Genomic DNA, 25214 nt, shown 5'->3' with positions numbered 1-25214 from the left:
GCCAGTGCCTATAACCTCAGCCTGCAGGAGGAGGAGACTGGAGGATTGCTAGTTTGAGCTACCCACTCTTGATTTCCCCCCAGCTCCTTATGCAAGGAGGCTGCCTTGGTGACCACTATATCCCATGGTCAGGTTCCAGCGGGCAAGACGTTTTTCTCCAAAACAAAAGAGAAGTGCAAGGTCCACAGTCGGATGCGGGGCACTGGGGTTGAGAGTAGCAGGGGACAGAACACGAAAGGAACACTTCTGTTAGGCTGGCGTGCTCAGCACTCAGGAGGCAGAGGCAGGCCTGGTCTAAATAGTTCCAGGCCAGCCCAGTGCTACACAGTGAGACCCTGTCTTTTTGTTTTTGAAGACAGGGTTTTCTCTGTGTAGTCCTGGCTGTCTTGGAACTTTCTCTGTAGACCAGGCTGGCCTCGAACTCAGAGATCCTTCTGCCTTTGCCTCCTGAGTGGTGGGATTAATGGTGTGCCCCACCACCGCCTGCCCATATCTTAAACAACAAGAAGAACTAACTGCCTCCTGGCAGTGGTGGCACACACCTTTAAATCCAGCACTTTGGAGGCAAAGGCAGGCAGAACAATGTGTTCAAGGCCAGCCTGGTTAACAAAATTCCAGGACAGCCAGGGCTACACAAAGAAACCCCCCCCCTCTCTCACACACACACACACAGAGACAGAGACACAGAGAGAGAGAGAGAGAGAGAGAGAGAGAGAGAGAGAGAGAGAGAGAGAGAGAGAGAGAGAGAGAGAGAGAGAGAGAGAGAGACACACACACACACACACAGAGGTGGGTACGTAGTTCAGCTTGGGGAGTGTTTGCCTAGCACGTGCAAAGACATGTGTTCAATTCCCAGCAGCACACAGACAGACATATGTACAAATACAAATGTGAGAACACCCTGAATACGCACTAATGGTGTGAGCGCATGTGCTGTGCAGTGCCAGCCTGGGTCAGGGAAGGATAGCGCACAAAGCAGTCTCTTGGAAGCCAGGGTCAAGTGCTTGAAGCCGGAGAAAAACGCTTTGAGCACTTACCACACACCAAGGCACTCTGGGCATTTGGAAGCATCCTCTTTAATTCTCACCCAAAGTGGATCTCTACATTGCCTTCATCTTATGGGTTAGGAAAGAGATGGCATAGGGAGGCTGGGCCAGCTTGCTGACGATCATGGGAAGAGAGCGAGCTGGGAACAAACCTGCCTTTCTCACTCCTTGCCGGCCTTGGTGGTTGGGTCCTAGGGTGCCTATGGGCATTCACTGACCACTATGTGAGGGAGTCGAGTCACTGGCCCCATCTGACCGTTTGCTCTCCCTGTCTCTGCAGAAGCTGCTGATGGGAGCTCCACTCTGGGAGGGGGCGCTGGCACCATGGGTTTGAGCGCTCGATATGGACCCCAGTTCACCCTGCAGCATGTGCCTGACTACCGCCAGAATGTGTACATCCCTGGCAGCAATGCCACGCTGACCAATGCAGCTGGCAAGCGAGACGGCAAGGCTCCAGCAGGCGGTAACGGCAACAAGAAGAAGTCAGGCAAGAAAGAGAAGAAGTAAAGGGAGGCCAGGCCTTGAGCCACAGGGCAGCCTCCCTCCCCAGCCCGTCCAGCTTGTCCTTACTTGTTGTACCCAGGCCTCAGAATTGCAGGGCTCATCCCAGAATACTGTTCGGAGCCAAGGCCATGCTCTCTCCCCTTGGGAAACAGAAACAAGTGCCCGAGTCAATGCCCCCTCTCTGTGCCCTAGGGGGTTGAATATGCAAAGAGAGTTCTGCTGGGAACCCCTATCCACTGATTGTACCCACAAGGGTAGTAGGGTTAGCGTGGACACAAAAAAACCATGCCACACTCCCTTAGTTACGGCTGAACTCCACCTTCCAACTCAGTCAGGCTCATCCATCTGCTTCCCTCTCCCCGCCCCCACCCTCCCCTTCAGTCCCTCTCTTGAGCAAGGTGGTTGGCTGTTGAGGGGGCAGGCGACCTAAGCAGGCTCCTAGTTCTGGAGAGTTGGGTGAGTATTATAACCTTTTGACCTCTCCATCAGTTCAGCCTCCCCCCCAACGCATGGTTTGGTCTTCTCATTCCTTCTAGAGCCTGAGACCAATGCTTAAGTTTGGGGGGCACAGTCACCATCCCCCTGGTACTGACACTTGCTGGATTTTTGGGAAGGCATTTTGCTACCCAGTCTCTTTTCTCTGCCTGGGGACCAGTCTTTTGTTTTTCATTGTTTGATGTTCCCATTGCATGCTGTGACTTCCCTACTCCTCAAAGAAGAGACTCCTTTGCATGTCTGGAGACAGTAGGGGGTGGTAAGCTTAAGGGGAGCTGAGTGTGCACTGATGGGAGGAGGCAGGGTCTTGCGAGGGGCTCTGTGGGTACCCAGGGTACTGGCCCAACCCCCCAATTCTAGCCATAGACAAACACCAGGCCAGACCCCTCCACCCTGGTTCAGCCTGGGCAGCTTGGACAGAGCCACCAGGACCAATAGATATAAGATGGCATTTCAGCCCAAGAAGGCGTCTAAGTGGATTTAGAACCAGAGAGGAAGAGGGGCCTCTGTGGGTGCTGGGTACTCCAGAGGTACCTGCTGGAAGGAAGGGTCGGTGGTCCTAGCAGCCATTCTTGCTGGGTTGAGCCAAGGAGCTAGAGCAAGGGACCGAGTGGCTGCAAAGTCTCAAGCCAATGATGGGGCTTCTCCACGGGGCCCCTGTAGTCCTCAAGCCCCTGGCCTCCACCTTACCAGGTGCCATTTCTTCTCAGAAGGCCACTGCCCAGGTCCCCAGGCCGCTCCTCCGTGGCCAGAGACTGGTTAAAGCCCCCCAGTGCCTCCTTGTGCATAGAACTTCCTCTGCCCGCCCCGGCCCTTACAGTAGTGTAGAAGCCCCTTCCCTCGGCTGGCGTAGAATGGCCAATAGTGTAGTGTGGTGTGCTTTTCCGTGATGGCGAGCGGGCAGCGGGCGGTGCCGTCTGTCCTTTAATCTCAATCTGCCTGCGCGGCCCGTGCTGTGTTTCGTGCTGTGTCCACAACGCCGCGGCGACCCCTCCCTGTACTGACTCTTCTATAAAAGCTTCTCTTCGCATAGTCACGTAGCTCCTGCCCATCCCCCTTCTGATCTCTCTCGCAAGTTTTATACTCTAATATTTATATGGCTTTTTTCTTCGAAAATTAAAAATAAAAAGGTTTCTTCTGAAAGGCTCACTGTGTCTGTTTATGAAATGGAGCACACGACATGTCGAGGGGTTTGCGCTGAATAACAGAATAAAGGGTCACAGTTGTTTGTGTCACTAATTGCGTGAGTGCGCAATCCTCATGACTGCCCAGTGTGGCGCATGCCTCCGATATCCTGGTGTCTCAAGTAAACAGTGCTTGTGGGTCTGCATGCGGTGCTGTCGCTGGAGAGTCCAGTGTGGGGGTGGGGAATTTGAGCGCATGTGCAAGAGAGCACAGATTGATGCTCAGCTGTCTCTAGGCAGAAAAGGAGACCCTGTGTGGGAGGGGGGAGCAAGAGTTGGGGCGGGGACTCAAATGCTGCCGGCAGGGCGCTGGGGACTTTTCTGTAGTCTCCGCCCCTTCCCCACTAGCAACCTCCCTACTGCCACGGAGGAGCTGATCCAGAGGAGGGCGGGTTCTCCTTTGCTTACCCTCCTCCACTGCAGCAGCCAAGAGGTTTGAGAAAAACTGTGGGCGACAAGGCCCAGGAGGCAATTCTCTAAAGATTTGAGTCCCTACCTTGGGCCTCAGTTTCTGTCTGGACAATGCCTACCCATTGTTTTTACGCAGCAAAGCCTAACTGGAGGGCCCATCCCTATCTTGAGGGAGTCAAAGGAACTAACAGCACGAGATGGCCCTGAAACCCGGTCCCCACCTCCCTCTTCTCTGCCCCTCCCCCTTTCCAACACGCTAATCCGATTCAGGGGTTGCTGCAGCTCCTGGCAGGTGCGGGAAGGTTGACATAGAGAACCGAAGAAACAGACCCGCGGATTTTCAGGAGGGTCAGGCAAGTCCATCGAAGGAGCACGAAGGCCGGGCGTTGGTGGCGCACGCCTTTAATCCCAGCACTCGGGAGGCAGAGGCAGGCGGATCTCTGTGAGTTCGAGGCCAGCCTGGTCTACAGAGTGAGTTCCAGGACAGCCTCCAAAACAATACAGAAAAACCTTGTCTCGAAAAAAAAAAAAAAAAAAAAAGAGCCCGAAGAGTATTTTCTGGGCTTCCTCCCTTGGATTCTGGTTACCAGTTCTGCCGCCTCCTGTTCTATTGCCATGGAAACCAAACCTTCCAGACGACTTTGACTTTGCGTGGGAAGGGGGTGGTGTGTGAGGCTGCTGAGAGCAGGGTTTTCTCAGAGCCCGGTGTTGGGGTGGAGTGCCTGGGTTCTATTCCAGGTAAGGCAGGAGACGGCAAGACGGTGAGCAGCTGTGGTTGGTGGGGGGGCCCCAAGAGGTGAGAGGAGCAGCAGCCTCTAGGGCTGAGGCAGGTAGCCACCCCCACCTCCAGCCACTGCCACGTGAGGGTGGCAGCTACGCAGGCCCAGGGGCTATTTAGAAGGTTTGTATTTCTAAAGGGCTGTCCGAGGGCACACTGACTGTCTTCGGTCTGCTCACTGTACGATGTCTCTGTTGGGTTTACCAACTTGCTGGAGCATAGCTTAGTGGCAAGTCCTCTAGTGTTTGGCCTGGAGCTTCTGACCCAGGCTGGGCAGACACAGGATCCCAGTCTCAGGGTTGAGCCCCTCTAACTTGGCGAGGCCATGGGTACTGGTCAGAAAACTGGCACCTAGCATGAGGTAAAAATTAGGACTCCAATCAAAAGGGTCACAGTGTGGCAAGAAGTCAGAAGGAAGCAGAGGAAAACAGCCCTGAAAGGGGCCCTGGCACGCAGAAACCACAGGCATTCACCATGCCCAAGTGCAGTCTGCCACTCTGGTTAGCTTCTGACTGATGTGTCAGGTCACCAATAGTGGGAAGCCACTGAAGAGAAGCCTAGACCACTGCAGTGAAGAGAACCAGTCCAGAGTTTTACAAAGGAGGCTGGAGGGAGGCTCTGTTTCAATGCTTTATTGACAGTTGAAAACAAACCCATCAAACTGGAGGTGATGACATCCCAGAAGCCCAAGAGGCAGGGGGCTTGCATTTTGTCCCCTCTACTTAAAAAACTTTTAATTAAATGCATTTTAGCAAAAGTGATTAAAAAAGAAAAGGGTCAAAACCCCAGATGTCAGCTCATGAAGAGGCTCAGGGAAGACCCGACCCTGCAGTCTTCACAGGGGGCTGCCCTGGAGCTGCCACTGCTCCTTCAGACACAAGCTCTAGCAACGCAAACCGTCCACCCTGGCCGCAGGGCTCCTGTACTGGTGCCCCTTGCACCCCATGCTCCGGCAACTCTAACTCTGTGTCAAGCCCCGGCAGTATCATTCCTTCTCTGTAGCCCGGAAGGGCAAGGAGGACAAGAGAGACCCTGAGCCAGAGATCTGAGCTCCTGAGGTCTGGGCCATGCAGTCTGACTCGTTGCTTGGGGGGCGGGGAGGAACTACACCCTGTGTCCACTTCTCAGCACTCACTTAGAACTGTTTGGCTTGATAATTTATACATTCATGAAAACACGGGATGGGAGCTCTTGCTACCTTATGGTGTGGCCCAGCCCAACCGGAACTGATGCTAGGGAAGGTCTGCCTTGGCCTTAGGCTTTAGTCTTGAGGAACGGGGCCAACACCTAGGCCATGTTCAGGACTGACTCCAGGAATGCTCGAACCTACCATCAAAGCCTCTTTTATTATGGAAGGGGACCAAAGTTATTTTTCTTAAAAATTTTTTTCATATAAAAATAGATCCATTTGCAAAACAATTTCTTAGCCAGGAGGCTCCACCTCCCATTTCCTTGGATGGAGGGGGTGAGGTGTTGGGCTGGTCACACTACAGCTTCGGGGAAGGCATGGGGTAGAGGGGCTCAGCTGCAGGGCGGAGGGGGGCAGTGCAGAGTCCAGGGAGGCAAGGGCACAAAGCACGGCAGCGGGCAGGGGGCGGGCCCCACACTGCCACTTTGCCCTACTACCTGCCTCTGGCTCAGCCCGGAGCCACAGTGCAACGGGGAGAGTGGTTGAGACCCTTTGCCTGGAGACCGCCCAGGAAAGTGGGTAAGGGTGGGATTTGCTTCCTGCTTTTGCAGAAACAGCTCCCAATGCCACAGCACGCGTAATAAATAACTGCCAGGAGGAAAGCAGAGGTGACAGCAGTAAAACGATCTAGCCCAAAGGTTCCTACGTCCCATGCTATTCTCAGGGCCAGAGAAACCGCAAAAGAGAAGCGCAAAGCCAGCAAGATTGACCTAGGGGAGCCCACTGGAAAGTGGGGCTGAGAAAGCAGGCTGGGTTTCGTCTGAGACCAGGACCGCTGGATAACATGAAGGAGACAGGGTTAAGGCAGCAAACACGGACCCTGCTTTGGTAATACCACAGCCAGGGGTGGCTGGGCTGGGCTCAGGCCATCCCTACACTGCCCTTTCCTTCTGGCCTCCAGGCAGCTGAAGCTGTATGTGATGTTCAGAGAGCAGCAGGCCAGACAGAAAGACAGGGTCAGGTGGTGGAGTGGCCACTGCATGACCATTTAGGCACATGCCGCAGGTCGATAGTCTGGGCTTCGCTTAGGAGCAGCAATGGCCGTAGAGCCCAGCTTAGCTTGCACGGCCAACCAGCTCCTTGGCTTCCTCAAGGATTGTGGGGACTCCTTCACTTTTCTTGGGCACCTTAGTAGGACCAGCAGCCATGGCATCATCCTTGGTCAGCTCCGAGGCTAGCAGAGATGTGACTGCACACCCAGCTTTCCTGTTGACTGCAAGAGAAGACATGAGATCCTGTCTAGAGAAGACCTAGTTTCTAATCGCTTTACAACTTTATAGCAGCTGTTCAGCCAGAAGCCATGCAATGATGGCTGCCTTGACTGTTTCACAGGTCTTTATGGAAGGCAGAACAGAGATTCAACGTAAAATACACCTCTGGGACAAGCATGAAGGTTTGCATACAGCTAGACAGAACAGGGTCGGGGAAATGGCCCAGCACCTGTATGGCAACTCACTACCATCTGTAACCAGTTCCAGGGGACCCAATGCCCTTTTCTGGCCTCCATGGGCACCAGGTATACATGGGCTACATATACGTAAATGTATGCAAAACACTTACCCGCATAAAAATAAAAATACATCCAAAAAAACTGGGTTTGAGTGTTGGCTATGTCATGTAACAAGAGAAACAGTACTCAAAGTCCACTTCTCATTTAGGCTGGTTGGAATTAAATATGTTGAAGCTTAGTACACAGTATTATTATTTTTCTAGGCACTCCACAGAAAGCTTATGAACTATAAGGCTGCTTCAGGGGGCTTGTTCTAGCAAGAGGCAGGCTTGTGAGGGTTTCTTGCAAGGGTCCAGTCACTTCCTGTTATCACATGCGCACACGCTCCCATGCATTTCTCCAACAACCTAGGTCCACATGCCTGGCTCCTTCCCACCTCTTCAAGGTGTAACACATGTGTGCATGCACACACTGAGAGCTAAAATAATCAAATGTATGCCAGAAAAGGCCACGGAAGACCAAGAGGGAAATGTTAGAAAGGAACTGCAGCCAAAGTCTCCCCTGCTCATTTATAAATCCATACTTGGGACCCCAGTATCCTCAACAGGACAACAGTTTCTTGGGACCATGCCCATCACATGATGGCCACCTAGTTTCATGCCCTTTGAAGCAGGCTGCATAGGCTGCATATATACTGAGCAACCCGAGGCTTTAAAACTCAACCATAAAATACTACATATCAGTTCCTGTGAATGCTCAACATAGGAAAAACCCACAGAGACAGACGGTAGACTAACAGGAAAAAGTGGCGTGGTGGCTCAAAGCTGTGATCCCAGTGCTTGGGTTCTTAGTTGAAGGCCTGCACACTTAAGAGACTGGTCAGCTGGGAGACCGTCTCAAAATTTCTAAATAAGCAACTAGAGAAGGGGAACAAGCATCCCTTGCTGGTGAGATGGCTCACGGAGTAAAGCTACCTGACTCCGAGCATGGTATCAAGCCATGGCCACGGGTATGAACGCACATACACACACATTTTAAATAAGCAAAAAGTTTGTCACTACCTAGAACAACAAAAAGTCACTACCAGGGACGGGTGAAGGAAGAAACCCACAGTCCCTGCTACACAGCAGAGAAAGAAGGGTTTGTACATGCACTGAAACATCAGTAGATTCTCAACACTTGGGAGTCTGAAGCAGGCAGATCTCTGAGTTCTGGGCCAACCTAGTCTACATAGTGTTCTAGAAAGCCAGGGCTATCCAGTGAGACCATCTTAAAAAGTATCCAAAAGCCCTTCCTGAGACCTAGGAAAGCGAAGTGGAGAAAGTTGTGAGCAGCCCGAAAGAACCAGTGACAAGCACAGCACTCTCTGCTGAAGGCTGAAGGACTGGGCCATGAGCAGGCAGAGTCCAGAGGGCCCCAAACACAGCGATGCTGTGGATCAGCAAAAAGCGTTAGGTAAGTGGAAGCCAAACCAGGTAAGAGAGCCCAAGCCTTGTCCAGGACTGGCAGTCTCAGGGCAGAGCCAACCCAAAGCTACTGTTTACACACGCAGAGGCTGTCCACAGGTCGGGCAGGGAACATACAATCCACCCACAGATTACCAACTTAGAGGTCTCCTCCTCCTCCTCCTCCTTCTCCCAAGGGCACAAAGGGTTGTCTACCAAGAGGAGAAAGAACAGTAAAAGTCCTGCTGACAGCATATGGGGCTATCTAGGTACAGATCACATGTGTGTGCACGTGTAAGAGACCTACATACACCCCAGGGGCTTCACCAAGTTAGATGCTGGATTGTGGAAACAGCCCATTGCCTCAGTAACTGAAGTATGAGGATATGTGTGCCTTTCCTACTCTTCTTCTCAGTCTGTCCTCATATGCGTTTCTTTTCCACTCATTTCTGAAGCACTCAGTTCTCCAGGATGCCACTGCCATGCGGTGGTCCAGTATGTCTTCACTGCAACTCTGCAAGTGTACGATATACAAGTGCATGCCCATGTAACTCTAGTAAGTGAACTGAAGCAACTCCCGACTCCACACTCTGAATACCTGCCCTGCAGCAACACAGAAGCAAAGAGTTCCAGGGCAGCAAGCCCTAATCTGCTGCTTCCTCTAAGATTCCCTGTCAAATCCAATCCAATAGTTTCAGAATATTTCTATACCCACTAGACTTTTGATTCATTACATATGTCCTAAGAACCAGGGGAACATGGCAGACAGAGAAAACAGAACAATTTCCTCTTTAAGCCTTGAAAGTAGGTACACTAGGGATAGACACAAAGTGATCCTAGGTTAAGAATAAGAAAGCTCCAACTGATGAAAGGAACCAAGGGAACCCCGGCATCCCAGCTTCTGATCTAGCTCCATGGTCACCGTTATGTTGAGCAGTCTAAACAATCAGAAAAACTGATCTCTTCCCTCTTGTAAGACTACCGAGTCCTTACAGTAGCCATAGAGCCAGGTCTTTATTTCCACGGGATCTGGGACAATTACTGACTAGGAGAATAGGTCCACAACTTTGGGTGTAGAGGTGGAGTCTGAGAAAATGGTCAAAGATAGAATCCTAGAAGGTAAGGTAAAAATAAGATAAACACATAAGTAAAACCTGCTGAGTAATACTAAAAGCACAGCTTGATTAGAAAAAGTTTAATAGTTCAGGAAAAACCCTGAGACACAGCTATGAACTACCGCTACAGAGGAAGTGTTCTTGTTAATCGGCTTCCTCAGGGAAGAGGAAACTAGGACAGATGGGGCAGTTATTATCACCCTAATAACTCATCATTGTCTGGAACTATCCTAATTATACCTCTTGTCCTATTTCTTTACAAAATTTGGGGGAGTAGTGATACAGGAACATTCTTTCCAGACAAGGGGGCCATCAGAAAATCTCCCCGGTACAATTTTACCATCCCAAGAACTCTCTTTGTAATATCCTGTGCCAGAGTTTTCTGGCCTAAATAGAGGTCACCGTCATTTCCCGTCTAATAATACAGGCTAGGCTTAGTAGGAAGAGCCCCAGACTTAGATCCACAAAAGCAGAATATCGTTCTGGCTTTATTATTAGGCTTGGAATCATAATTTATTTTTTGAAACAGGGTTTCTCTGTGTAGCCCTGGCTGTCCTGGAACTGGTTCTGTAGATCAGGTTGGCCTTGAACTCGGAGATCCACCTGGGATTAAATCATGTTAACTCCTACCTATGAGCAGGGTGGATACTGCTCAATAAAAGGGTCTTTAGTCTTCTCACAGCTCTAACACAGACCACGGTTAGCATAAGTGGAGCTTACACTAACCTAGGAGATGGCAGAGGGAAAACTCCAGAGATAGATTTTTTTTTCTTGACTTTCATTTAGTATGTAAGTGGCCTGGAGATAAAGTTGAGTCATTAGAACCACAAGCTGACTCAATCACAACTGGAAATAGCAGCTGTGATTCAATCACAAGGGTTCCTCCCCTTGATACTCAAGCCATTGTTCTCCACACCCTGCAGACCATACAAGTCACCGCTACTTTTAATGACCCGGCCCTGATAGGAGGAGGTCTCCTCTTCCAGCTCCTGACTGGGCCTTTGTATACAGACCACTCCTTCATGTCTCTGGAGACTGGGAGATTTTACCATTCCTGGAGGCTCTGGGGAAAAGTCAATGTCTTTGAATGGAGACAGCTGTCTCTGGGAATGGAAAGACTGTGAGGCAGACAAGCATGATACTTTTCTGGTTCTTTGGTCCCCAGCACTTGGTCATGAGCAGTGGTTCTCAACCTGTGGGTTTTAACCCAGTTGGTGGTCACATGTCAGATACCCTGCATGTCAGATACTTACAATTTATAACATTAGCAAAACAGCAATTATGAAGCAGCAGCAAAATAACTTTAGGTTTGGGGTCATCACCACATGAGGAACCATGTTAAAGGGTCGCAGCATTAGGAAGGTTGAGAACCACTGGTCATGAGGCCAGTCAAGAGGTAGCCAGACAAAGAGTGTATCAGCTGGGTCCAGCAGCCCTGGAGGGAGCTTGTGACCCCTGGAGCCTCTGTACTTTGAGAACGGGACCTTCAAAACTCCAGCCTTTTCTTTGAAGAAAAGACCCTAGCTCGTTGGCAAGCCACTCTGATGCTGCTTTCTGTTATGTCTGATTAGAAGTCACACCTTTAGATGATGTAGAAGTACCCAAGTCTAAAAAGCTCACAGAGTCACTACAATTGTCTTAGAGAGCCTCCCAGCTGTTTGGTGAGCTTAGTAACCCTCATCAGAAAGAAAAGATTATAAGCTGGAGCTGACTTAAACTATGCAGTATTGACTGTTTTCAACTTCTTAATTTCAGCATTTCCTCTAAGTCCTCTAGAATTGTCTTCCTAACTGGGAGACTGTACTCTGACTAACTCAGATTCTCTACTGAAAATGTAGTTATGACAAAAATCCTTTTTTTCTTCACAAGCAAATCCTGGTTTTTCACGAGGAAAGCATCCCCAGTACAGGGAAGTCACTGATGCCTGGCTGCTTGTGCAGGAAGCATCTGGGTCTCTAGCACAATTCCTCAGGGAAACGCTGCAAAGGGAATTCCCCACCAAAGTCTGAAGCAGGCTGGCCTCAGCTAATAAGGTCATGGAAGACAGCGCAGTGAGATGCAGGCTACTTCTGGTGGGCAGGAAACAGTGCTGTGACAACCAAAAACCAAGCATCAAAGGAGCACTGTTAGCTGCACTCTCCATACAAAGGGCTATCTGTAACACAGGATGCCTAGTCAGAGTTCTATGCTCTTCATTCCCACTTCCTCTCCCTTTGGAGACCCTGTACTCAGTAAACCATTCCAGCCAGGACACCGAGTTTATATGGGTTAGTACAATCTGCATCCTTCCAATGTGTCCAGCACCACAGGTCCCAGAGACATCACTGGATCCCGCCAGGTCTCGATAGCGGGTTCCCAGTGAAGCTCGTATCCAAAGTGTCTACAAAGCTCCAGCAAAGTGGGGCCAGGCTTTACCTCTGCACTAAGATGCTTCTGCTGTAGCTCTTACCCTCTGACAGAAAGAAGCCATCACATCTAGGCCTCCAAAGGGTCCTAGTGAGGACTTCCTAATGTGGGAGGAAGAGGCCTAGATAATCCATTCTTAGTGCATGGCAATGGGAAGTTTCTAAACCCTGCAACATCACTCTGGTCTTCAGCCCCCCCCTACTAGTATGATCGGGAGGAGAGACCCCTCACCCCCTCCAACACCCAATTGGGTTCCAATTGTTTACTTACCTTGACGGGGCCCTCTCTTTCGTCGGAATGCTGCCCCTGACTGCAGAGCTTCTAGAAGACTGTCCATCACTCCTGTCTCATCTCCCTCTGTCATGAACAAAGACAGAGGCGTAAATCCTTCAGCCAGACCAACAGCAAATATCAATCTGTACATGAAATACATGGCTGCTACATGGCTTTCCCTCCCTCCTCCTGGCTGACAGCTCAAAACAGACAAGAAGGGCTCAAACTCTCAAGTCTCACAGACCATTTACTTGTGTTGTGTTTAAAAATCCCTGAGAACTGTCTGTTGGTGCAAACCCTGAGGAATTATTCATTGCATTTGTCAGGACAGCACACAGACTCCCAGGACTGTCAAGCTCCAAGACCTGAGTAAGCAGAGACCACAGGTATAAACCAAGGCAGCTATGCCAGGGAAGGCGATTATGCCTGTAATCCCAGTATTTGGGAAGTGGAAGCAGGAACATGTGAATCTGGGGCTGGCCTGAGCTATATAGGAAGACTTGTGTGTGTGTGTGTGGGGGGGGACCAGACGGACGGACAAAACAACTATTGGAACTGTTATCAGTCCCAGTGTTTCTCTCCAGTTTGCATGAAATACTGAGGGCTTAGGCTTCAGAGGAGGGTTAAGGAAGAGGATCCACTGGTCAAGACTGTATTTCATATAACTGTTTACAGTGGTTGCATCTTTCTTAAGACAGTTCTGCATGTAAAAGCTGAAAGCAGCCTGGCTGGAATGCAAGGAGTTAATGTAGAATCCTACTTCTAGCCAGGCTCAGTTTCCATGGCAACAGCTCAGGATAGTGAAATCTGAAACTGAAATCCCAAGGAGCTGGTTGGCTACTAGCTAAAGGCTAGGGCTCATGACTGCCAGCGCCACCTGCTGTCTGAACATCACCAATGCAGCTGACCTACATTGAATTTCATTTGCTTGACCCAGAATAGGGTAAGGTCCACTACGCCACCTGCTGGCTGGGCTATAGCCCTTACCCCAAATGCTATTTGGGACTCTACCTTGATCCCTGTTCTCCCTGGCCCTACACAATACAGAAGGGGAAAAGTCCTGGAGGCCCAGGGAGAACAGGGAAGGAAGTGATGTATACTTGGTATGAATTTTAACAGTGCTACCCAAACAAAGTTGTTTGCTTAAAAAAAAACTGAGGAACTACTCTGAAGGTCTCTGGGCTCAAATCTTGTTAGTTTCTACTGTTTGTGCTCAGCAAATTTTTAAAACTTGTCAACCCCGAGAACCCCTTACTTCAGAGCAGCACAGGGCCATGTGCTGCATTTGCTGTATATACTGTATTTCCGCTGCCCACAGGAGTAGTGGGGGGCAGGGAATCCTCCACAGGAAAAAAGCAGGGACAGGAAACAGAGGGCCAGTAATTGAGACCATATGCTCAAACAAAGACATGTTTCTGCTGCAGAAAGAGAGGCCGGCTTTTCACCCCCTTCCGGAGTTCAATCCATTTATGACCTCAGATGCACACACAGCACGCTAAGAGGTAGCAGGAACACAGTGCTGGAGAAGTGCAGAGACAGAGAAAGGAGAGCTACTACAAGAAGGGGAGTCAGGGAAACATTTTGGGAACTCAAAAGCAGCAGGAATGAGAACAGGTCAGGAAAGAGTAGGTGTGACAGCAATTCCCAAATCACAAGGGCAATGAGACATAATCCAAGAGCCAGCAAAGGAGAGAAAAAAATTAAAATCCAGCACCAGGAGCTTGGAGGCAGAAGGTTGTCAGAAACCATTTTCCAGGAGCTACATTTAGACGGGATCTACCCTGTGTCGTTCCAGGTTCTAGACAGAGATGCCTTCCAATGTCCCCTCACATTCCCACCTGCATTCATGTCTATGAGCTGCTCTCGCTTCTGCTGTTTCTCCAGTCGCTCCTTTTCTGCCTTCTCCTTGGCTAATTTTGCTCTCCGCATCTTTTCCTCTGTTTCTCGGCGCTTCTGATTCTCCTTAACTGCTTGCTGAAGCACAGTTTGGGGAGGGGGATGGATGTGTGAGCACATGTAAAGCCACCAGTAACCATCAGGAACCCATGAAAAACTTGCAGTTCACCCTTGCTCACCAAGAACATATTCCTAAAATTGTGCAGATCCATAAAGAATTCTTCCACAGACAACTTTTTAGGGTCAAAGATGAAGTAGTCACCCAGCTCCTTATACAGAGTCTCCATGTTGGAGTGCATCATGCGTAGCTTGTTATACTGTTCCTGTGCGTCCTTCACAAAACTGTGCAGCCAGGAGTAAAGGACACAACCAAAGCCAGAGAACCACTCAAAGATGAAGAGTGGGCTGTGCAGTGACCACCACAGAGGACCACTCAAAGATGAAGAGTGGGCTGTGCAGTGACCACCACAGAGGACCACTCAAAGATGAAGAGTGGGCTGTGCAGTGACCACCACAGAGGACCACTCAAAGATGAAGAGTGGGCTGTGCAGTGACCACCACAGACGGCTGCTCATGACCGACCAGAAGCACTCCAATTCTTCAGAGGGACAAACCAAAAGCTATGGCTACCTATACAATACAAGTTGCAAACTACTAGAGCACAAGACTGAGACACATGCAGATAAAGCTACATGATGCACAAAGTAGCGGTGGAAGGGTGTGTCTGTGACAGCCATGGGCACAGACTCAGGGGCTTTTAGTGAAGGTGGCTATGTTTATAACAGGAATGGGGCACAGAATAGGTACTCAGAGATTTGTAGTTTATCTGCAAGATTTGTTTTCCTTCTACAGTAAGTTTAAAAATTGTGTATTTAGTGGAAAAAACAATTCAAAGGTGAAAACTGAATATTGCCATCATCTATTCTACTCCCCAGAGAAGATTTTCCCTGCCCAGGGATCAAGTCCTCTAAAGAAAGGATATAGTCATTTTCTCAACAAACTTGTCCTTTTCGTCTGTGGCAGCTGGGAAATTCTGAACATCACGTTCCACATCAGCGATCTGTTTCTTCATGTGGTCTAAGTTCTTCTGCAAGTTCTCAGCAGAAACTACAGGGAGAACAAAGCCCTTACTAGCCATCGAGAGCGCTCCTGCCTCACTGCTTACACGCTTCCCGTTTTCTCTGTGTATGCTTCCTAGCCTACACATGCTCCTCTCTCTGATTCACACGCTGGTTTTGATCTTTGCAGCAAAAGCACAATTACTGGCTAACTAAACTTCCAACCTTCATACACTGTACAATACTAACAGAAGCAGACTCATTTCATTTTAAAAAGAACCCATGGGATCCCCTGAGACCTTGGTCTCATTTATTTCGGGGAACAGGGTTTCAGAAGTAGGAGATGTAGGTAGGAACCTGGGAGCAGGGTAGACAACCCAGTGTTTTGTCTATTTCCCAAGCCATGAGGCCCACTGCTTGTTAATCCAGTCTGTCTTTCAGAACGACAAAAGCTGTGGACCTAGACTGAAAGCACCTGCCTTTCCAGCACACGTGTGTGTGTGTGTGTGTGTGTGTGTGTGTGTGTGTGTGTGCGCGCGCGCGCGCGCGCTCCCATGCACTTAGGTCAGAGGACCACTTGTGAAAGTTGGTTTTCTCCTTCCACTATGTTGGTCCAAGGGACTGAATTCAGGTTGGAAGATTTGGCAGCAAGCATCTTTACCCACTGAGCCATCTTGCTGGCCCAGAAGCACCTTCTAGCTTTGCCCTACACTGCCTTACCTCGGCTGGCTTTCTCTACATGGGCAAGCTCATCAGGAAACTTGAGGACATCAGGGTAGTCATTCTCACATAACTCAGCCAGAAAATGCAATAGAGTCATCTTTTGATCTGCAGACTTGGTGTCTCGGAGCTTGGGGTAAAAGGAGAAACCGTTAGTCATGACTTGTCCCAAATGAGCTTAAGGCAATACGGGGCTCAAGGTAGCCTTCCCTCTGTCCTCTTGTCTAAGCCCATGGTTCACCTTACAGAGGAAGCTGATATTAAAGCCAAAAGCACCAGCATTCCTGGAGCCAGCATTCATGTAATTCCCAACAAGCAGTGTGATCTCCAGGAGGCTGGAGAAGCTCTCGCTCTTACGCAGCTCCTCACACGCAGCAGTGACAGACACAATCTCTGGCTTGATATTCTCAACTTGCTCACTGAATTGCAGCTTGAAGAGAATGGCGTTGAGGCGAGGCCGAAGACGGGGCACTGTGCCCATCTGGTGAGGAAGGCAACAAGATCCGTTATGGAGTCAATGGAGAGAGACATCAAAAGATACAGGCCGGCCTCCTGGGGAGACTGGAGCTTCAGAGCAAAGGTGTGAGGTGGGGAGACAGAGAAACTGATTAACTTAAAAGGTTCAGAACAGCAGAGGCAAGGAGCAAGCCACCAGGCTGGTCTCCAGAGGTAGGAATAAGGGAGTTGGAAAAGAGCCGACTGCTACAGGCCTCACTCACCACCACGCCAAACTGCTCTGACTCAGCCAGATCATCATACTCGTCCTTCATTTCAGAAAGCATTTTTAACTGCTCTGGTTCTGGCATCTGTTTAATGAGGTTCTGGAAAAGAGAGTAAATGCTGCATGTGGGGTGAGCTGACAGCCTGAGCATCATGACTGTGACTCTAAATGACACTCTGCCCAGTGATAATGAAGGAAGACAGGCGGGGCGGGGCAGCTTGTGAGATGGGGGGTTCCTGAGTCTTCTGAGGTGCTCTGCCCACTGGGGACACAGCAGCTTCTTCAGCAGCCCTTTCAGTCAAAACCGCTTGAAGGAGGCCCTGCTCACCAAGAGAGGAGGCGAGGCTGCTGCAGCCGTGCAGAGGAGCCGGCTCGGCAGAGCCTCTTTGTGCTTACCTGGATCATAGATTCCGTGAGAACAGCCTCATTCACCTCCAGGATAACACTCTTAATCTCTTGATAGGGCATGCGGAAGGAGCCCAAAAAGATCGCTGTCAGAGAACGAGACAGAAAGACAGGCTCTTCTCATCTTCTTCCCTATTCCAGACCATCCTGAAAGCCCACTCTCCTAGGTAGTTGAAATCAGAACCGAGTCCAGTGTTTGAGTTTCCACTGTCACCCACTGCCACACACAAGCCACACCACGGCACACAGCAACTCTACTGCCTAGCACATTTGATAAGCTCCGTGCCTGTGGTAACGGGAATATCAGAACCACTCACCTGCACTGCCTTAACACAGCCACAGCCAAGTTCCACTCCTAAGAAGCACACCCTATCCTTCCAGTTTCCCCATGTCCTAATCTGATGCCTCAGTCTATCAAGAGTCTTCTCTGGCTGGAGAGGTGGCTCAGTGGTTAAGAGCACTGGCTGCTCTAGCAGGGGGCCTGAGTTAGTTCCCACCATTTATGTTACAGCTCACAACTATCTATAACACCAGTTCCTACAGACCCAGCGTTGTCTTCAGGCCTCCTCGGGATCTAGGTACACATACATACATACATACATGCAGGTAAAACACACCGAATAAAGTCTATAAAAGCAACTCTTTCTCTTGATGACCCACCCTGGCTTCTCCATCTGACCCTTTGTAGCCCTGGCTGTCCTGGAAACTCACTCTGTAGATCAGCCTGGCCCTCGAACCCAGAGACCTGCCTCCTGGGTGCTGGGATTAAAGGTGGATGGAGTGGGGTGGGGGGTTGGGAGGAATGGGGGATCAGGGGAGGAAGGGAGGGAGAGGGAACTGAGAGTGATGTGTAAAAAGTTAAATTAAAAAAATAATTTCATCTGGAATTTAAAAAAAAAGTGTGTGTCACCATATCCGGCCCTTAAGGAGACCCTGACACCCTTTTCCTTTAGCATATGCAGTCAAGTCTATTATAAAAATCTTTGACTCCATGTTCCCTTCTCTTACCAACATCTGCTCCCTTTCCTTTACAGCATTCTGAAGACATAGTAATCTATTTTTTTCACTATTAGAACTTTCATCCATTATATCCTCACAAAGCCAATGAAAAGGCAGCAGTCAGTGAGTGCACTCTATGAAAGGTCCTATCTCAAAAGTCACTCGACTTGCCGGGCAGTGGTGGCGCACGCCTTTAATCCCAGCACTTGGGAGGCAGAGGCAGGCGGATCTCTGTGAGTACGAGGCTGGGATGGACTGACAGCCTCGAAAACAATACAGAGAAACCCTGTCTCGTAAAAACCAAAAAAAAAAAAAAAAAAAAAAAAAAAGTCACCCCCGACTCAAATCTACGAGCCACTCTGTTCTTGATGAACTTGCCTTATTCAGTGTACTGGTTTCCCCCTTCACTCAAGTGTCACTGTCCTTCATCTCCTCACCCACCAAGTCCCAGGAAGTCTGTCTTTCTGTCCTGCTATCACCTTAGTCTTAGGTCCTGATCAACTCCTTAGTTTAAAACAGCTCATCTTCCTTCCTACTCTTCTACTCTGAACCTGAACCTGAAAATCACCTGCCAAAGCAGCCAGCCTTCCCAAAGACAGCATGAGGCTGTAACAGTCACCTTCCTGATTAAAATCTCCTCAGTAACTTCCAGAGCTGTAATGATCTGCAGTTCTCATGCACATGGGCTCATGCCTTTAATCCCAGCATTCAGGAGGCAGAGACAAGTGGATCTCTGAGTTCGAGGCCATCCTGTCTATAAAGCGAGTTCCTGAACAGCCAGGGCTACATAGAGAAGCCCTTTCCAAAAAAACTAAACCAAACCAACCAAACGACATCATACACAGACTTTCATTTAGCAATATTTATGAATATTAACATAAGGTTATATGGTCAAGCTCTGAAGCATACACTACAACTGGAATGATCAGCATGGTCCCCTGTGGGAAGGACATACACACTTATGGAGCATTACTTAATTCTTAGTGTGAAATTTTAGTTTGCTTTTTGTAACAGGGTCTATGTAGCACTGGCTGACTTGGAGCTAGCTCTGTAGACCTGGCTGGCCTCGAACTCACAGAGATCCATCTGCCTCTGACCTCCCAGGGCAAAGATTTAATCTCTTACTCTATCACTCTGAATGTACCTTTGGGTATGTATACTAGTTTGGATGATTTTAGACAAGTCTTAACATTTGAACTTTAGTTTTCTCATGTGGAAAAATAAAGACAGTAACTATAAGATTATGAATGAGTTTACAGAATATATATTCTTTCATTTATACAACACATGACCAGCATATACCTAATAAAGCCTGGTCACATGCCAGACTCCCAAATATTTGTTGACCAAAAAAATGAGTATTGTATTACTCAGCATAAAAGAGGTGCAGATTGCTAGCTGAAATGAACAAGCAGAAGGGTAAGCTGATCCTGACCACGCTCAGGCAGGAACTACATCAATGTGTGTGACATGCTCAAGTGAACTGTGGAAGGCTCTCTCAACTGAATTTTTTTCACTAATTGGAGTTCTCAGTCCCGGTGGCAAATCAGAACAGCAGCAATATGGTACCAAATGCTTAACTTTCTGAGGTTATTGATCTACTCTGACAAGCACAAGATTTACCTCACTTACATTTACATTCTAAATATAAATAATTTGTTTAACTGAAGCCACAACAGTAGCTGCATTCCTTCTCAGAAAACAGAAAGAAATGCACTGAGGCTGAAATCCTGGGGAAGACTTCCTGCTGACATAAGGAAAAGCAGGACTTTGAAAGAAGTGTGGCAGACATGGTGGTGTCCACCTATAACCCCAGCACTCAGAGGCTCAAGGATGAGGGCTGTCAGCCCAAAGACAGCCAAGCTACGTACCAAGATCACATCTCAACCCTCCCCAACCCTCAGTGAGATAAAACCTGGCACCTGCATCCTCTTAGCTCTATAACCAGACACATTCCAAAAGCCTTTGCCTGTTTCCTTGACGTAAAGCGGGACACCTGTCAACCCTGCTGTGCTACTGAAGGATTTGATGAGACACTGAATGAAGCCTCACCATGCACTGGCTGGCACAGAGCAGGAATTTAATAGGAGGTTTCACACAGAGGGACCTTAGACTCAAGAGAAATTACATTCTTATGGGAACACCTTCGCAAGACCTACTCACAGAGATTCTGGGCTGTCTTTGAGTCCAACACTTTTAGCTCTTTTACTTTCTTCTTTTGTACAGATTTCTTTTCTTCTCCACCTTCTTGATCCTTCTTGGCTGGTGAGGGAAATCAGAAAAACACAATTAAGGATAAGCCACCTTTACACATTACTGAATTACAGCTGTCCTGGCAGAATGGCCTTCACTTCCTCTCTGTCTCTCCAATATATTCCTTCAAGGCTAATCTCGTCAGCTAGCCACTCTTCCTATAGCTAAGTGCCCCCACAAGAATATCTGCTTTCATTCTTCACTAGTCATCAGTAATGCTTTCCTCCTTAAATAGAATCTACCTACAGGGAGCAGCTAATTCTCTGTGAAGAGCCAAGAGTAAATAAATATTTTAGCTATTGTAAGCCATATGGTTTATCTCAACTTGAAAAAGTTTATTTTTATTTTATGTGTACCAGTGTTTTACCTACATGTCTGTCTGTGCACCATGTGTGTGCACTGACCTTGGAGGCCAGAAAAGGGTGTCAGATCTTCTGGAACTGGAGTTACAGACAGTTGTGAGCTGCTATGTGGGTGCTGGGAATCAAACCCAGGTCCTCTGAAAGAGCAGCCAGTGCTCTTAGCTGGTGAGCCATCCCTCCAGCTTGCCACCCCATCTCAGTTTTTCAGTCCCACTCCTTAGCATGAATATAGCCATGCCAGTACATAAATAAATGACATGCTCATACCCTAATAAAATATTCATTCAAAAACATTCTGTGATATATCTTACTGACCCCTATACTAAGCGTCACCTAGTTACTCATGCCTACTAAAAAGCTTCATTATCTTTAAAAGTCCACTTTCCCTATAAAAATGGTTTTAGTTTCTCCAACTGCTTGTGATCTCTCTTAATCACCGGTGAATCTGAGCAAAAAGAAGCGCAATGAACTCCTTTGTTCCCACACTCCTCACTAGCCAAGCAGCACACCCCTCCCACGTCTCCCTTAATGGCCGTCCCCACTCTCCCCTCCCAAGTCTCCCTCAATGGCCGTCCCCACTCCCTGCTTGATAAACTAATTCTCACTCCATTTGTGATCTGTTCCTTACTCAATATTTTTCAGTGTTTCCTGACATATATGTAGCATCCTGATTTTTTAAAAAGCCTGTGTTCCTTTAAGTGTGGATGTTTTCTCATTTCCAATTCTCATCTCAATTTTTAGTTTCAAGGACACAGGTAAAATATTTCATTACCATTTCTTCTGCAGTTAACTATAGCAAAGTTCACTAAAAAATGATCAGCACTTAGCTGGGCGTTGGTGGCGCACGCCTTTAATTCCAGCACTCGGGAGACAGAGGCAGGCAGATCTCTGTGAGTTCGAGGCCAGCCTAGTCTACAGAGCGAGTTCCAGGACAGCCTCCAAAGCCACAGAGAAACCCTGTCTCAAAAAACCAAAAAAAAAAAAAAAAAAAAAAAAAAAAAATCAGCACTGGCTCCTGAGGAGGGCTGAGCAGTGCTCAGAAAAGGAAAAAGGGCTGTACTGGGCAGACATCACTGTACAGTACTTTCTACATATACTGGAGGAAACAGGGACCATAATGGGAGACATAACTGTATAAGTAGAGTGGTGTCAGCTTAGCCATAGAGCAATAGCTCTGAAAGTCAAGAAACTAACAAAACCAACTGCTTCTGAGTAGAGGAATGGAATTCTTGAACACAAGAGTGGGAAAATGCTTTTGAATATAACCCTCCTTTTTGACTGTTTTTGAGACAAGATTTTACTAAATAGCTCTGGCTGACCCAGAACCCTTACTCTGTAGATCTGACTGGCCTCAAATTTTCAACAGTCTTCCTACCTCTGCCCTCCAAGTAGTGTGATTACAGACATGTACTCTAATGCTTGGCTATAACATAAGCCATTCTATAACATTTGATAGTTAGACCACATATAAGATATTTGGTAAAAACAATAAAGTCAAAACAATAACCAGGTTATATGACAAAAGGTACACAAAACTATTAAAAAGTCATCCTTGGGCTGGGTATATAGGTCAGTAGCAGAGCACAATGCCTAGTACCGCAGGGAAAAAGTCATTTATCCCTTTGACCTAGGAGTTCCACTTTAAGAGATGAAAATGTTAAATACATGAAGAGTCATTACTTCAGCAATGACTTACTGAGACGTTAACTTGTGGAGGGTTGTGCTGGGCAATGGAAATAAGACAAATTAACAAAATAAATACACGAATATGCTTCATTTTAATAAAGTGAAGCCAACTACGCCTTCCAATAGATGAGCTATTATGTTATGACAGTAGTGTTGTGAGAAGAACATCAAGCAGGGAAGAGAATCAGAGGCTTGGCAGGGAAATGGATTAAAACCTTAGGTGGGAGCCGGGTGTTGGTGGCATGCGCCTTTAATCCCAGCAAATTCCAGGACAGCCTCCAAAGTAATACAGAGAAGCCCTGTTGGGGGGGGGGCATGGACCCAGGGACAATCAACAAAAACTTTCGGGTGGGTGGGGACTGGTTGACTGAAAAGGTCACATTTGAATAAAGACCATTCGAAGGTAGGGAGATGAGGCTGTGTCAGTTAATCTTGGCTGTCAACTTGACTACAACTGTAATCAACAAAAACCCAAGCTGCTGGGCATGTTTGTGAGGGAATCCCTCCCCCCTCACACACTCAGTTTGTTTTTTGAGACAACCTTGGCTGTTCTGAAACTCAGTTCTATAGACCAGGCTGGCCTCAAACTCAAGACATACACTTGTCTCTGTCTCCCAAATGGTGGGATTAAAAGTGTGTGCTACCATGCTTGGAAGGTTTACCTTTGTTTCCAATTTGTTATGTGTAGAGATCTGTGTAATTTGATATATGCACCATGTAAGTCCTAAAAGGTCAACAAAATACAGTAAGCAGTAGACAGCTAAAATAAAGTGATACTATGGAAACGTGTCAAATGACTACAGAAACAGAAAAAAGTTCAACTCACATCAATGAACAAAGGATGGTCTAATTCAGGGACTGGTTAACTTGTGACTGAAGTACTAAGATGGTGGGTTGGCTACTTTTATGTCTCCTTGACACAAGCTGGAAGCTAGAGTCATTTGGGAAGAGGACCTCAGCTGAGAAAATGCCATCAGGCTGGCCACCTTGTGGTGCATTGTCTTGACTGATGACTGATATGGGCGAGCCCAGCTCCCTGTGCACAGGGCACCCTGGGCTGATAGTCCCAGTGCAGTAAGAAAGCAGGCTGAGCCAGCCAGCATGAAGAGCCAGCAGTGTCCTTTGCTCTTGTCCCAGGCCACGCCTCCCCACCCCTGCACCCTGGCTGCCCTCCTATGAGAGGGAGGTAAAATAAGCCCCGTCTTCCCCAAGCAGCTTTTGGCCACAGTTTCATCATGGCAGCAGAAATCCTAACTAAGGAAGACGATAAATAATTTAGGTTAGCACATCTAATCAGTTCTGCTGGTAAAATATGAAAATAGTGATCCATAATGACTATTTGAATAGATGGCTGTGACCCAAGAAAAAACTTTAGTAACAAGACAGACTGGCTACAACTGCTGATTCCTGATCTAATAACAACTGGTTCTCCACTTCAACAATTAAAGAAAAAAAGAGGCCATGAATTCGAGAGAGATCAAGGTGAGTACATGGGAAAGTTTACAGGGAAAAAAAGAGGAAAATGATGTAATAATATTATAATCCTCCCCCAAACCCTTTCCAGTCCTGAACAAGAACTTAAGGTGGTAGAAAGACAGTCTGGGGCTGCTGAGAAGGCTCGGGGAGGCTCACCTCCTGGAGGAGACCCACACAGAGGAGGGGAAGATAGACCCCCACCAGCTGCTCTGTCTCCATGTATACCATGGTACATGTGCACCCCACCACACAATCAGTGTGTTAAACAAAAGATAGTCTGCTTTGGTCCATAACATTAAAAATATTCCAATATAACGAAAATAGTCAAATAAATATAGAAAGAACTGACAACTTAAAGGAAAATGACCTAAAAATGCTGGTTTAATGTTCAGAAAACCACTCTGAACACATGGAACAGTTGCTAAGAAATGGTAAATTGACCAGCCCAAAGTAAGAAGTACAGTGTGGCTCTCCTCATTAAGTTGGGAATTCAAAAGAAGTCATCTTGAGTGTGAATATGAACCTGGAAATGGTAAACCAGGGGGCTCACCAGGCAGTTCCAAAACAACAGGCAAGTCCTGGCACAGCTCAACCCCCGAATACTGCAAGAAATCTTCCAGACAGTGTTAACATCATCTCGAGTTGCTATATTTTTTATGTACAATATCTAGCCTTCAATCAGACTTATAAGGCATGCCCCTCAAAAAAGAACATTTATCCGAATTTGAAGGGAAAAATCCAATTAAGATACACAATACTATCCAGCTAATGGAGAAAGTGCACAAGGATTTACAGGCATATTTAGTCATTTGTGGTGTAGACTCATACCTTGTGCTCGTGGTTTTTATCAACTTGACACAAACTTAGATACACCTGATCTCGACAGAGAAATGCCTTCATCAGATCACCTGTAGGCAAGTCTGCAGAGCATTTTCTTGATTACTGACTGTTGTGTCTGGGTCACTGTGGGTGGCCCCACCTCTGGATAGGTAGCATTGGGTTGTATAAGAAAGCAGGCTGAGCAAGCTATGGAAGGCCAGCCCTAAGGAGCAAACCAGTAAGCAGTGCTCCCGCACGGTCTCCGCCTCAGTTCCTGCCTCCAGGTTCCTGCCCTGAATTCCCTTCACGAGGTTCTGTAAGATAACAAAGCCTTTCCTCCCTAAGGTGCTTTGGGGTCATGCTTTTATCACAGATAGCAACAGAAACCAAACTAAGACACATGAGCCCTATAATCCGCCATTAGAGGGGTCAGTCAGAGCTACAAAATTGAGATTCTTTAGATAAATATTTAAAAATAAAGAAACAAAAACGACTATAGCAATATATTCAAGGTAATTGGGGT

The 25214-nt window shown here is 47.8% G+C and overlaps 2 protein-coding genes across 31 annotated transcripts in view; one reads left to right on the top strand and one right to left on the bottom strand.

Moving 5' to 3' along the window:
- The window catches only part of LOC101832181 (protocadherin gamma-C4), a 210359-nt gene extending 207171 nt beyond the window's left edge, over positions 1–3188 (top strand). For all 26 annotated transcript variants that reach the window (XM_040741902.1, XM_040741909.1, XM_040741904.1 and 23 more), the window contains one exon: positions 1327–3188. In XM_040741902.1, coding sequence (XP_040597836.1) covers positions 1327–1553 — 227 coding nt within the window. In that variant the 3' untranslated portion in view covers positions 1554–3188. The remainder of the gene's footprint in view (positions 1–1326) is intronic.
- A 1847-nt stretch (positions 3189–5035) lies between these two features.
- Positions 5036–25214, bottom strand: part of Diaph1 (diaphanous related formin 1) — an 84431-nt gene continuing 64252 nt past the window's right edge. For 3 of the 5 annotated variants that reach the window (XM_021226664.2, XM_005069213.4, XM_005069214.4), the window contains 10 exons: positions 20259–20357; positions 17088–17182; positions 16690–16791; positions 16212–16451; positions 15971–16100; positions 15175–15299; positions 14372–14536; positions 14135–14270; positions 12294–12380; positions 5036–6820 (listed from right to left, as the gene is read on the bottom strand). In XM_021226664.2, coding sequence (XP_021082323.2) covers positions 6663–6820; positions 12294–12380; positions 14135–14270; positions 14372–14536; positions 15175–15299; positions 15971–16100; positions 16212–16451; positions 16690–16791; positions 17088–17182; positions 20259–20357 — 1337 coding nt within the window. In that variant the 3' untranslated portion in view covers positions 5036–6662. Of the gene's footprint in view, positions 6821–8658; positions 8715–10087; positions 10221–12293; positions 12381–14134; positions 14271–14371; positions 14537–15174; positions 15300–15970; positions 16101–16211; positions 16452–16689; positions 16792–17087; positions 17183–20258; positions 20358–25214 lie in introns of those variants that run through there. The other 2 variants (XM_040741895.1, XM_040741896.1) reach the window with 2 other exon arrangements.

This window comes from Mesocricetus auratus, unplaced genomic scaffold (assembly GCF_017639785.1).
Source record: "Mesocricetus auratus isolate SY011 unplaced genomic scaffold, BCM_Maur_2.0 Super-Scaffold_6730, whole genome shotgun sequence".
In the NCBI taxonomy this organism is placed as follows: Eukaryota; Metazoa; Chordata; class Mammalia; order Rodentia; family Cricetidae; genus Mesocricetus; species Mesocricetus auratus.
This window is presented reverse-complemented; position numbering and strand designations above follow the sequence as displayed.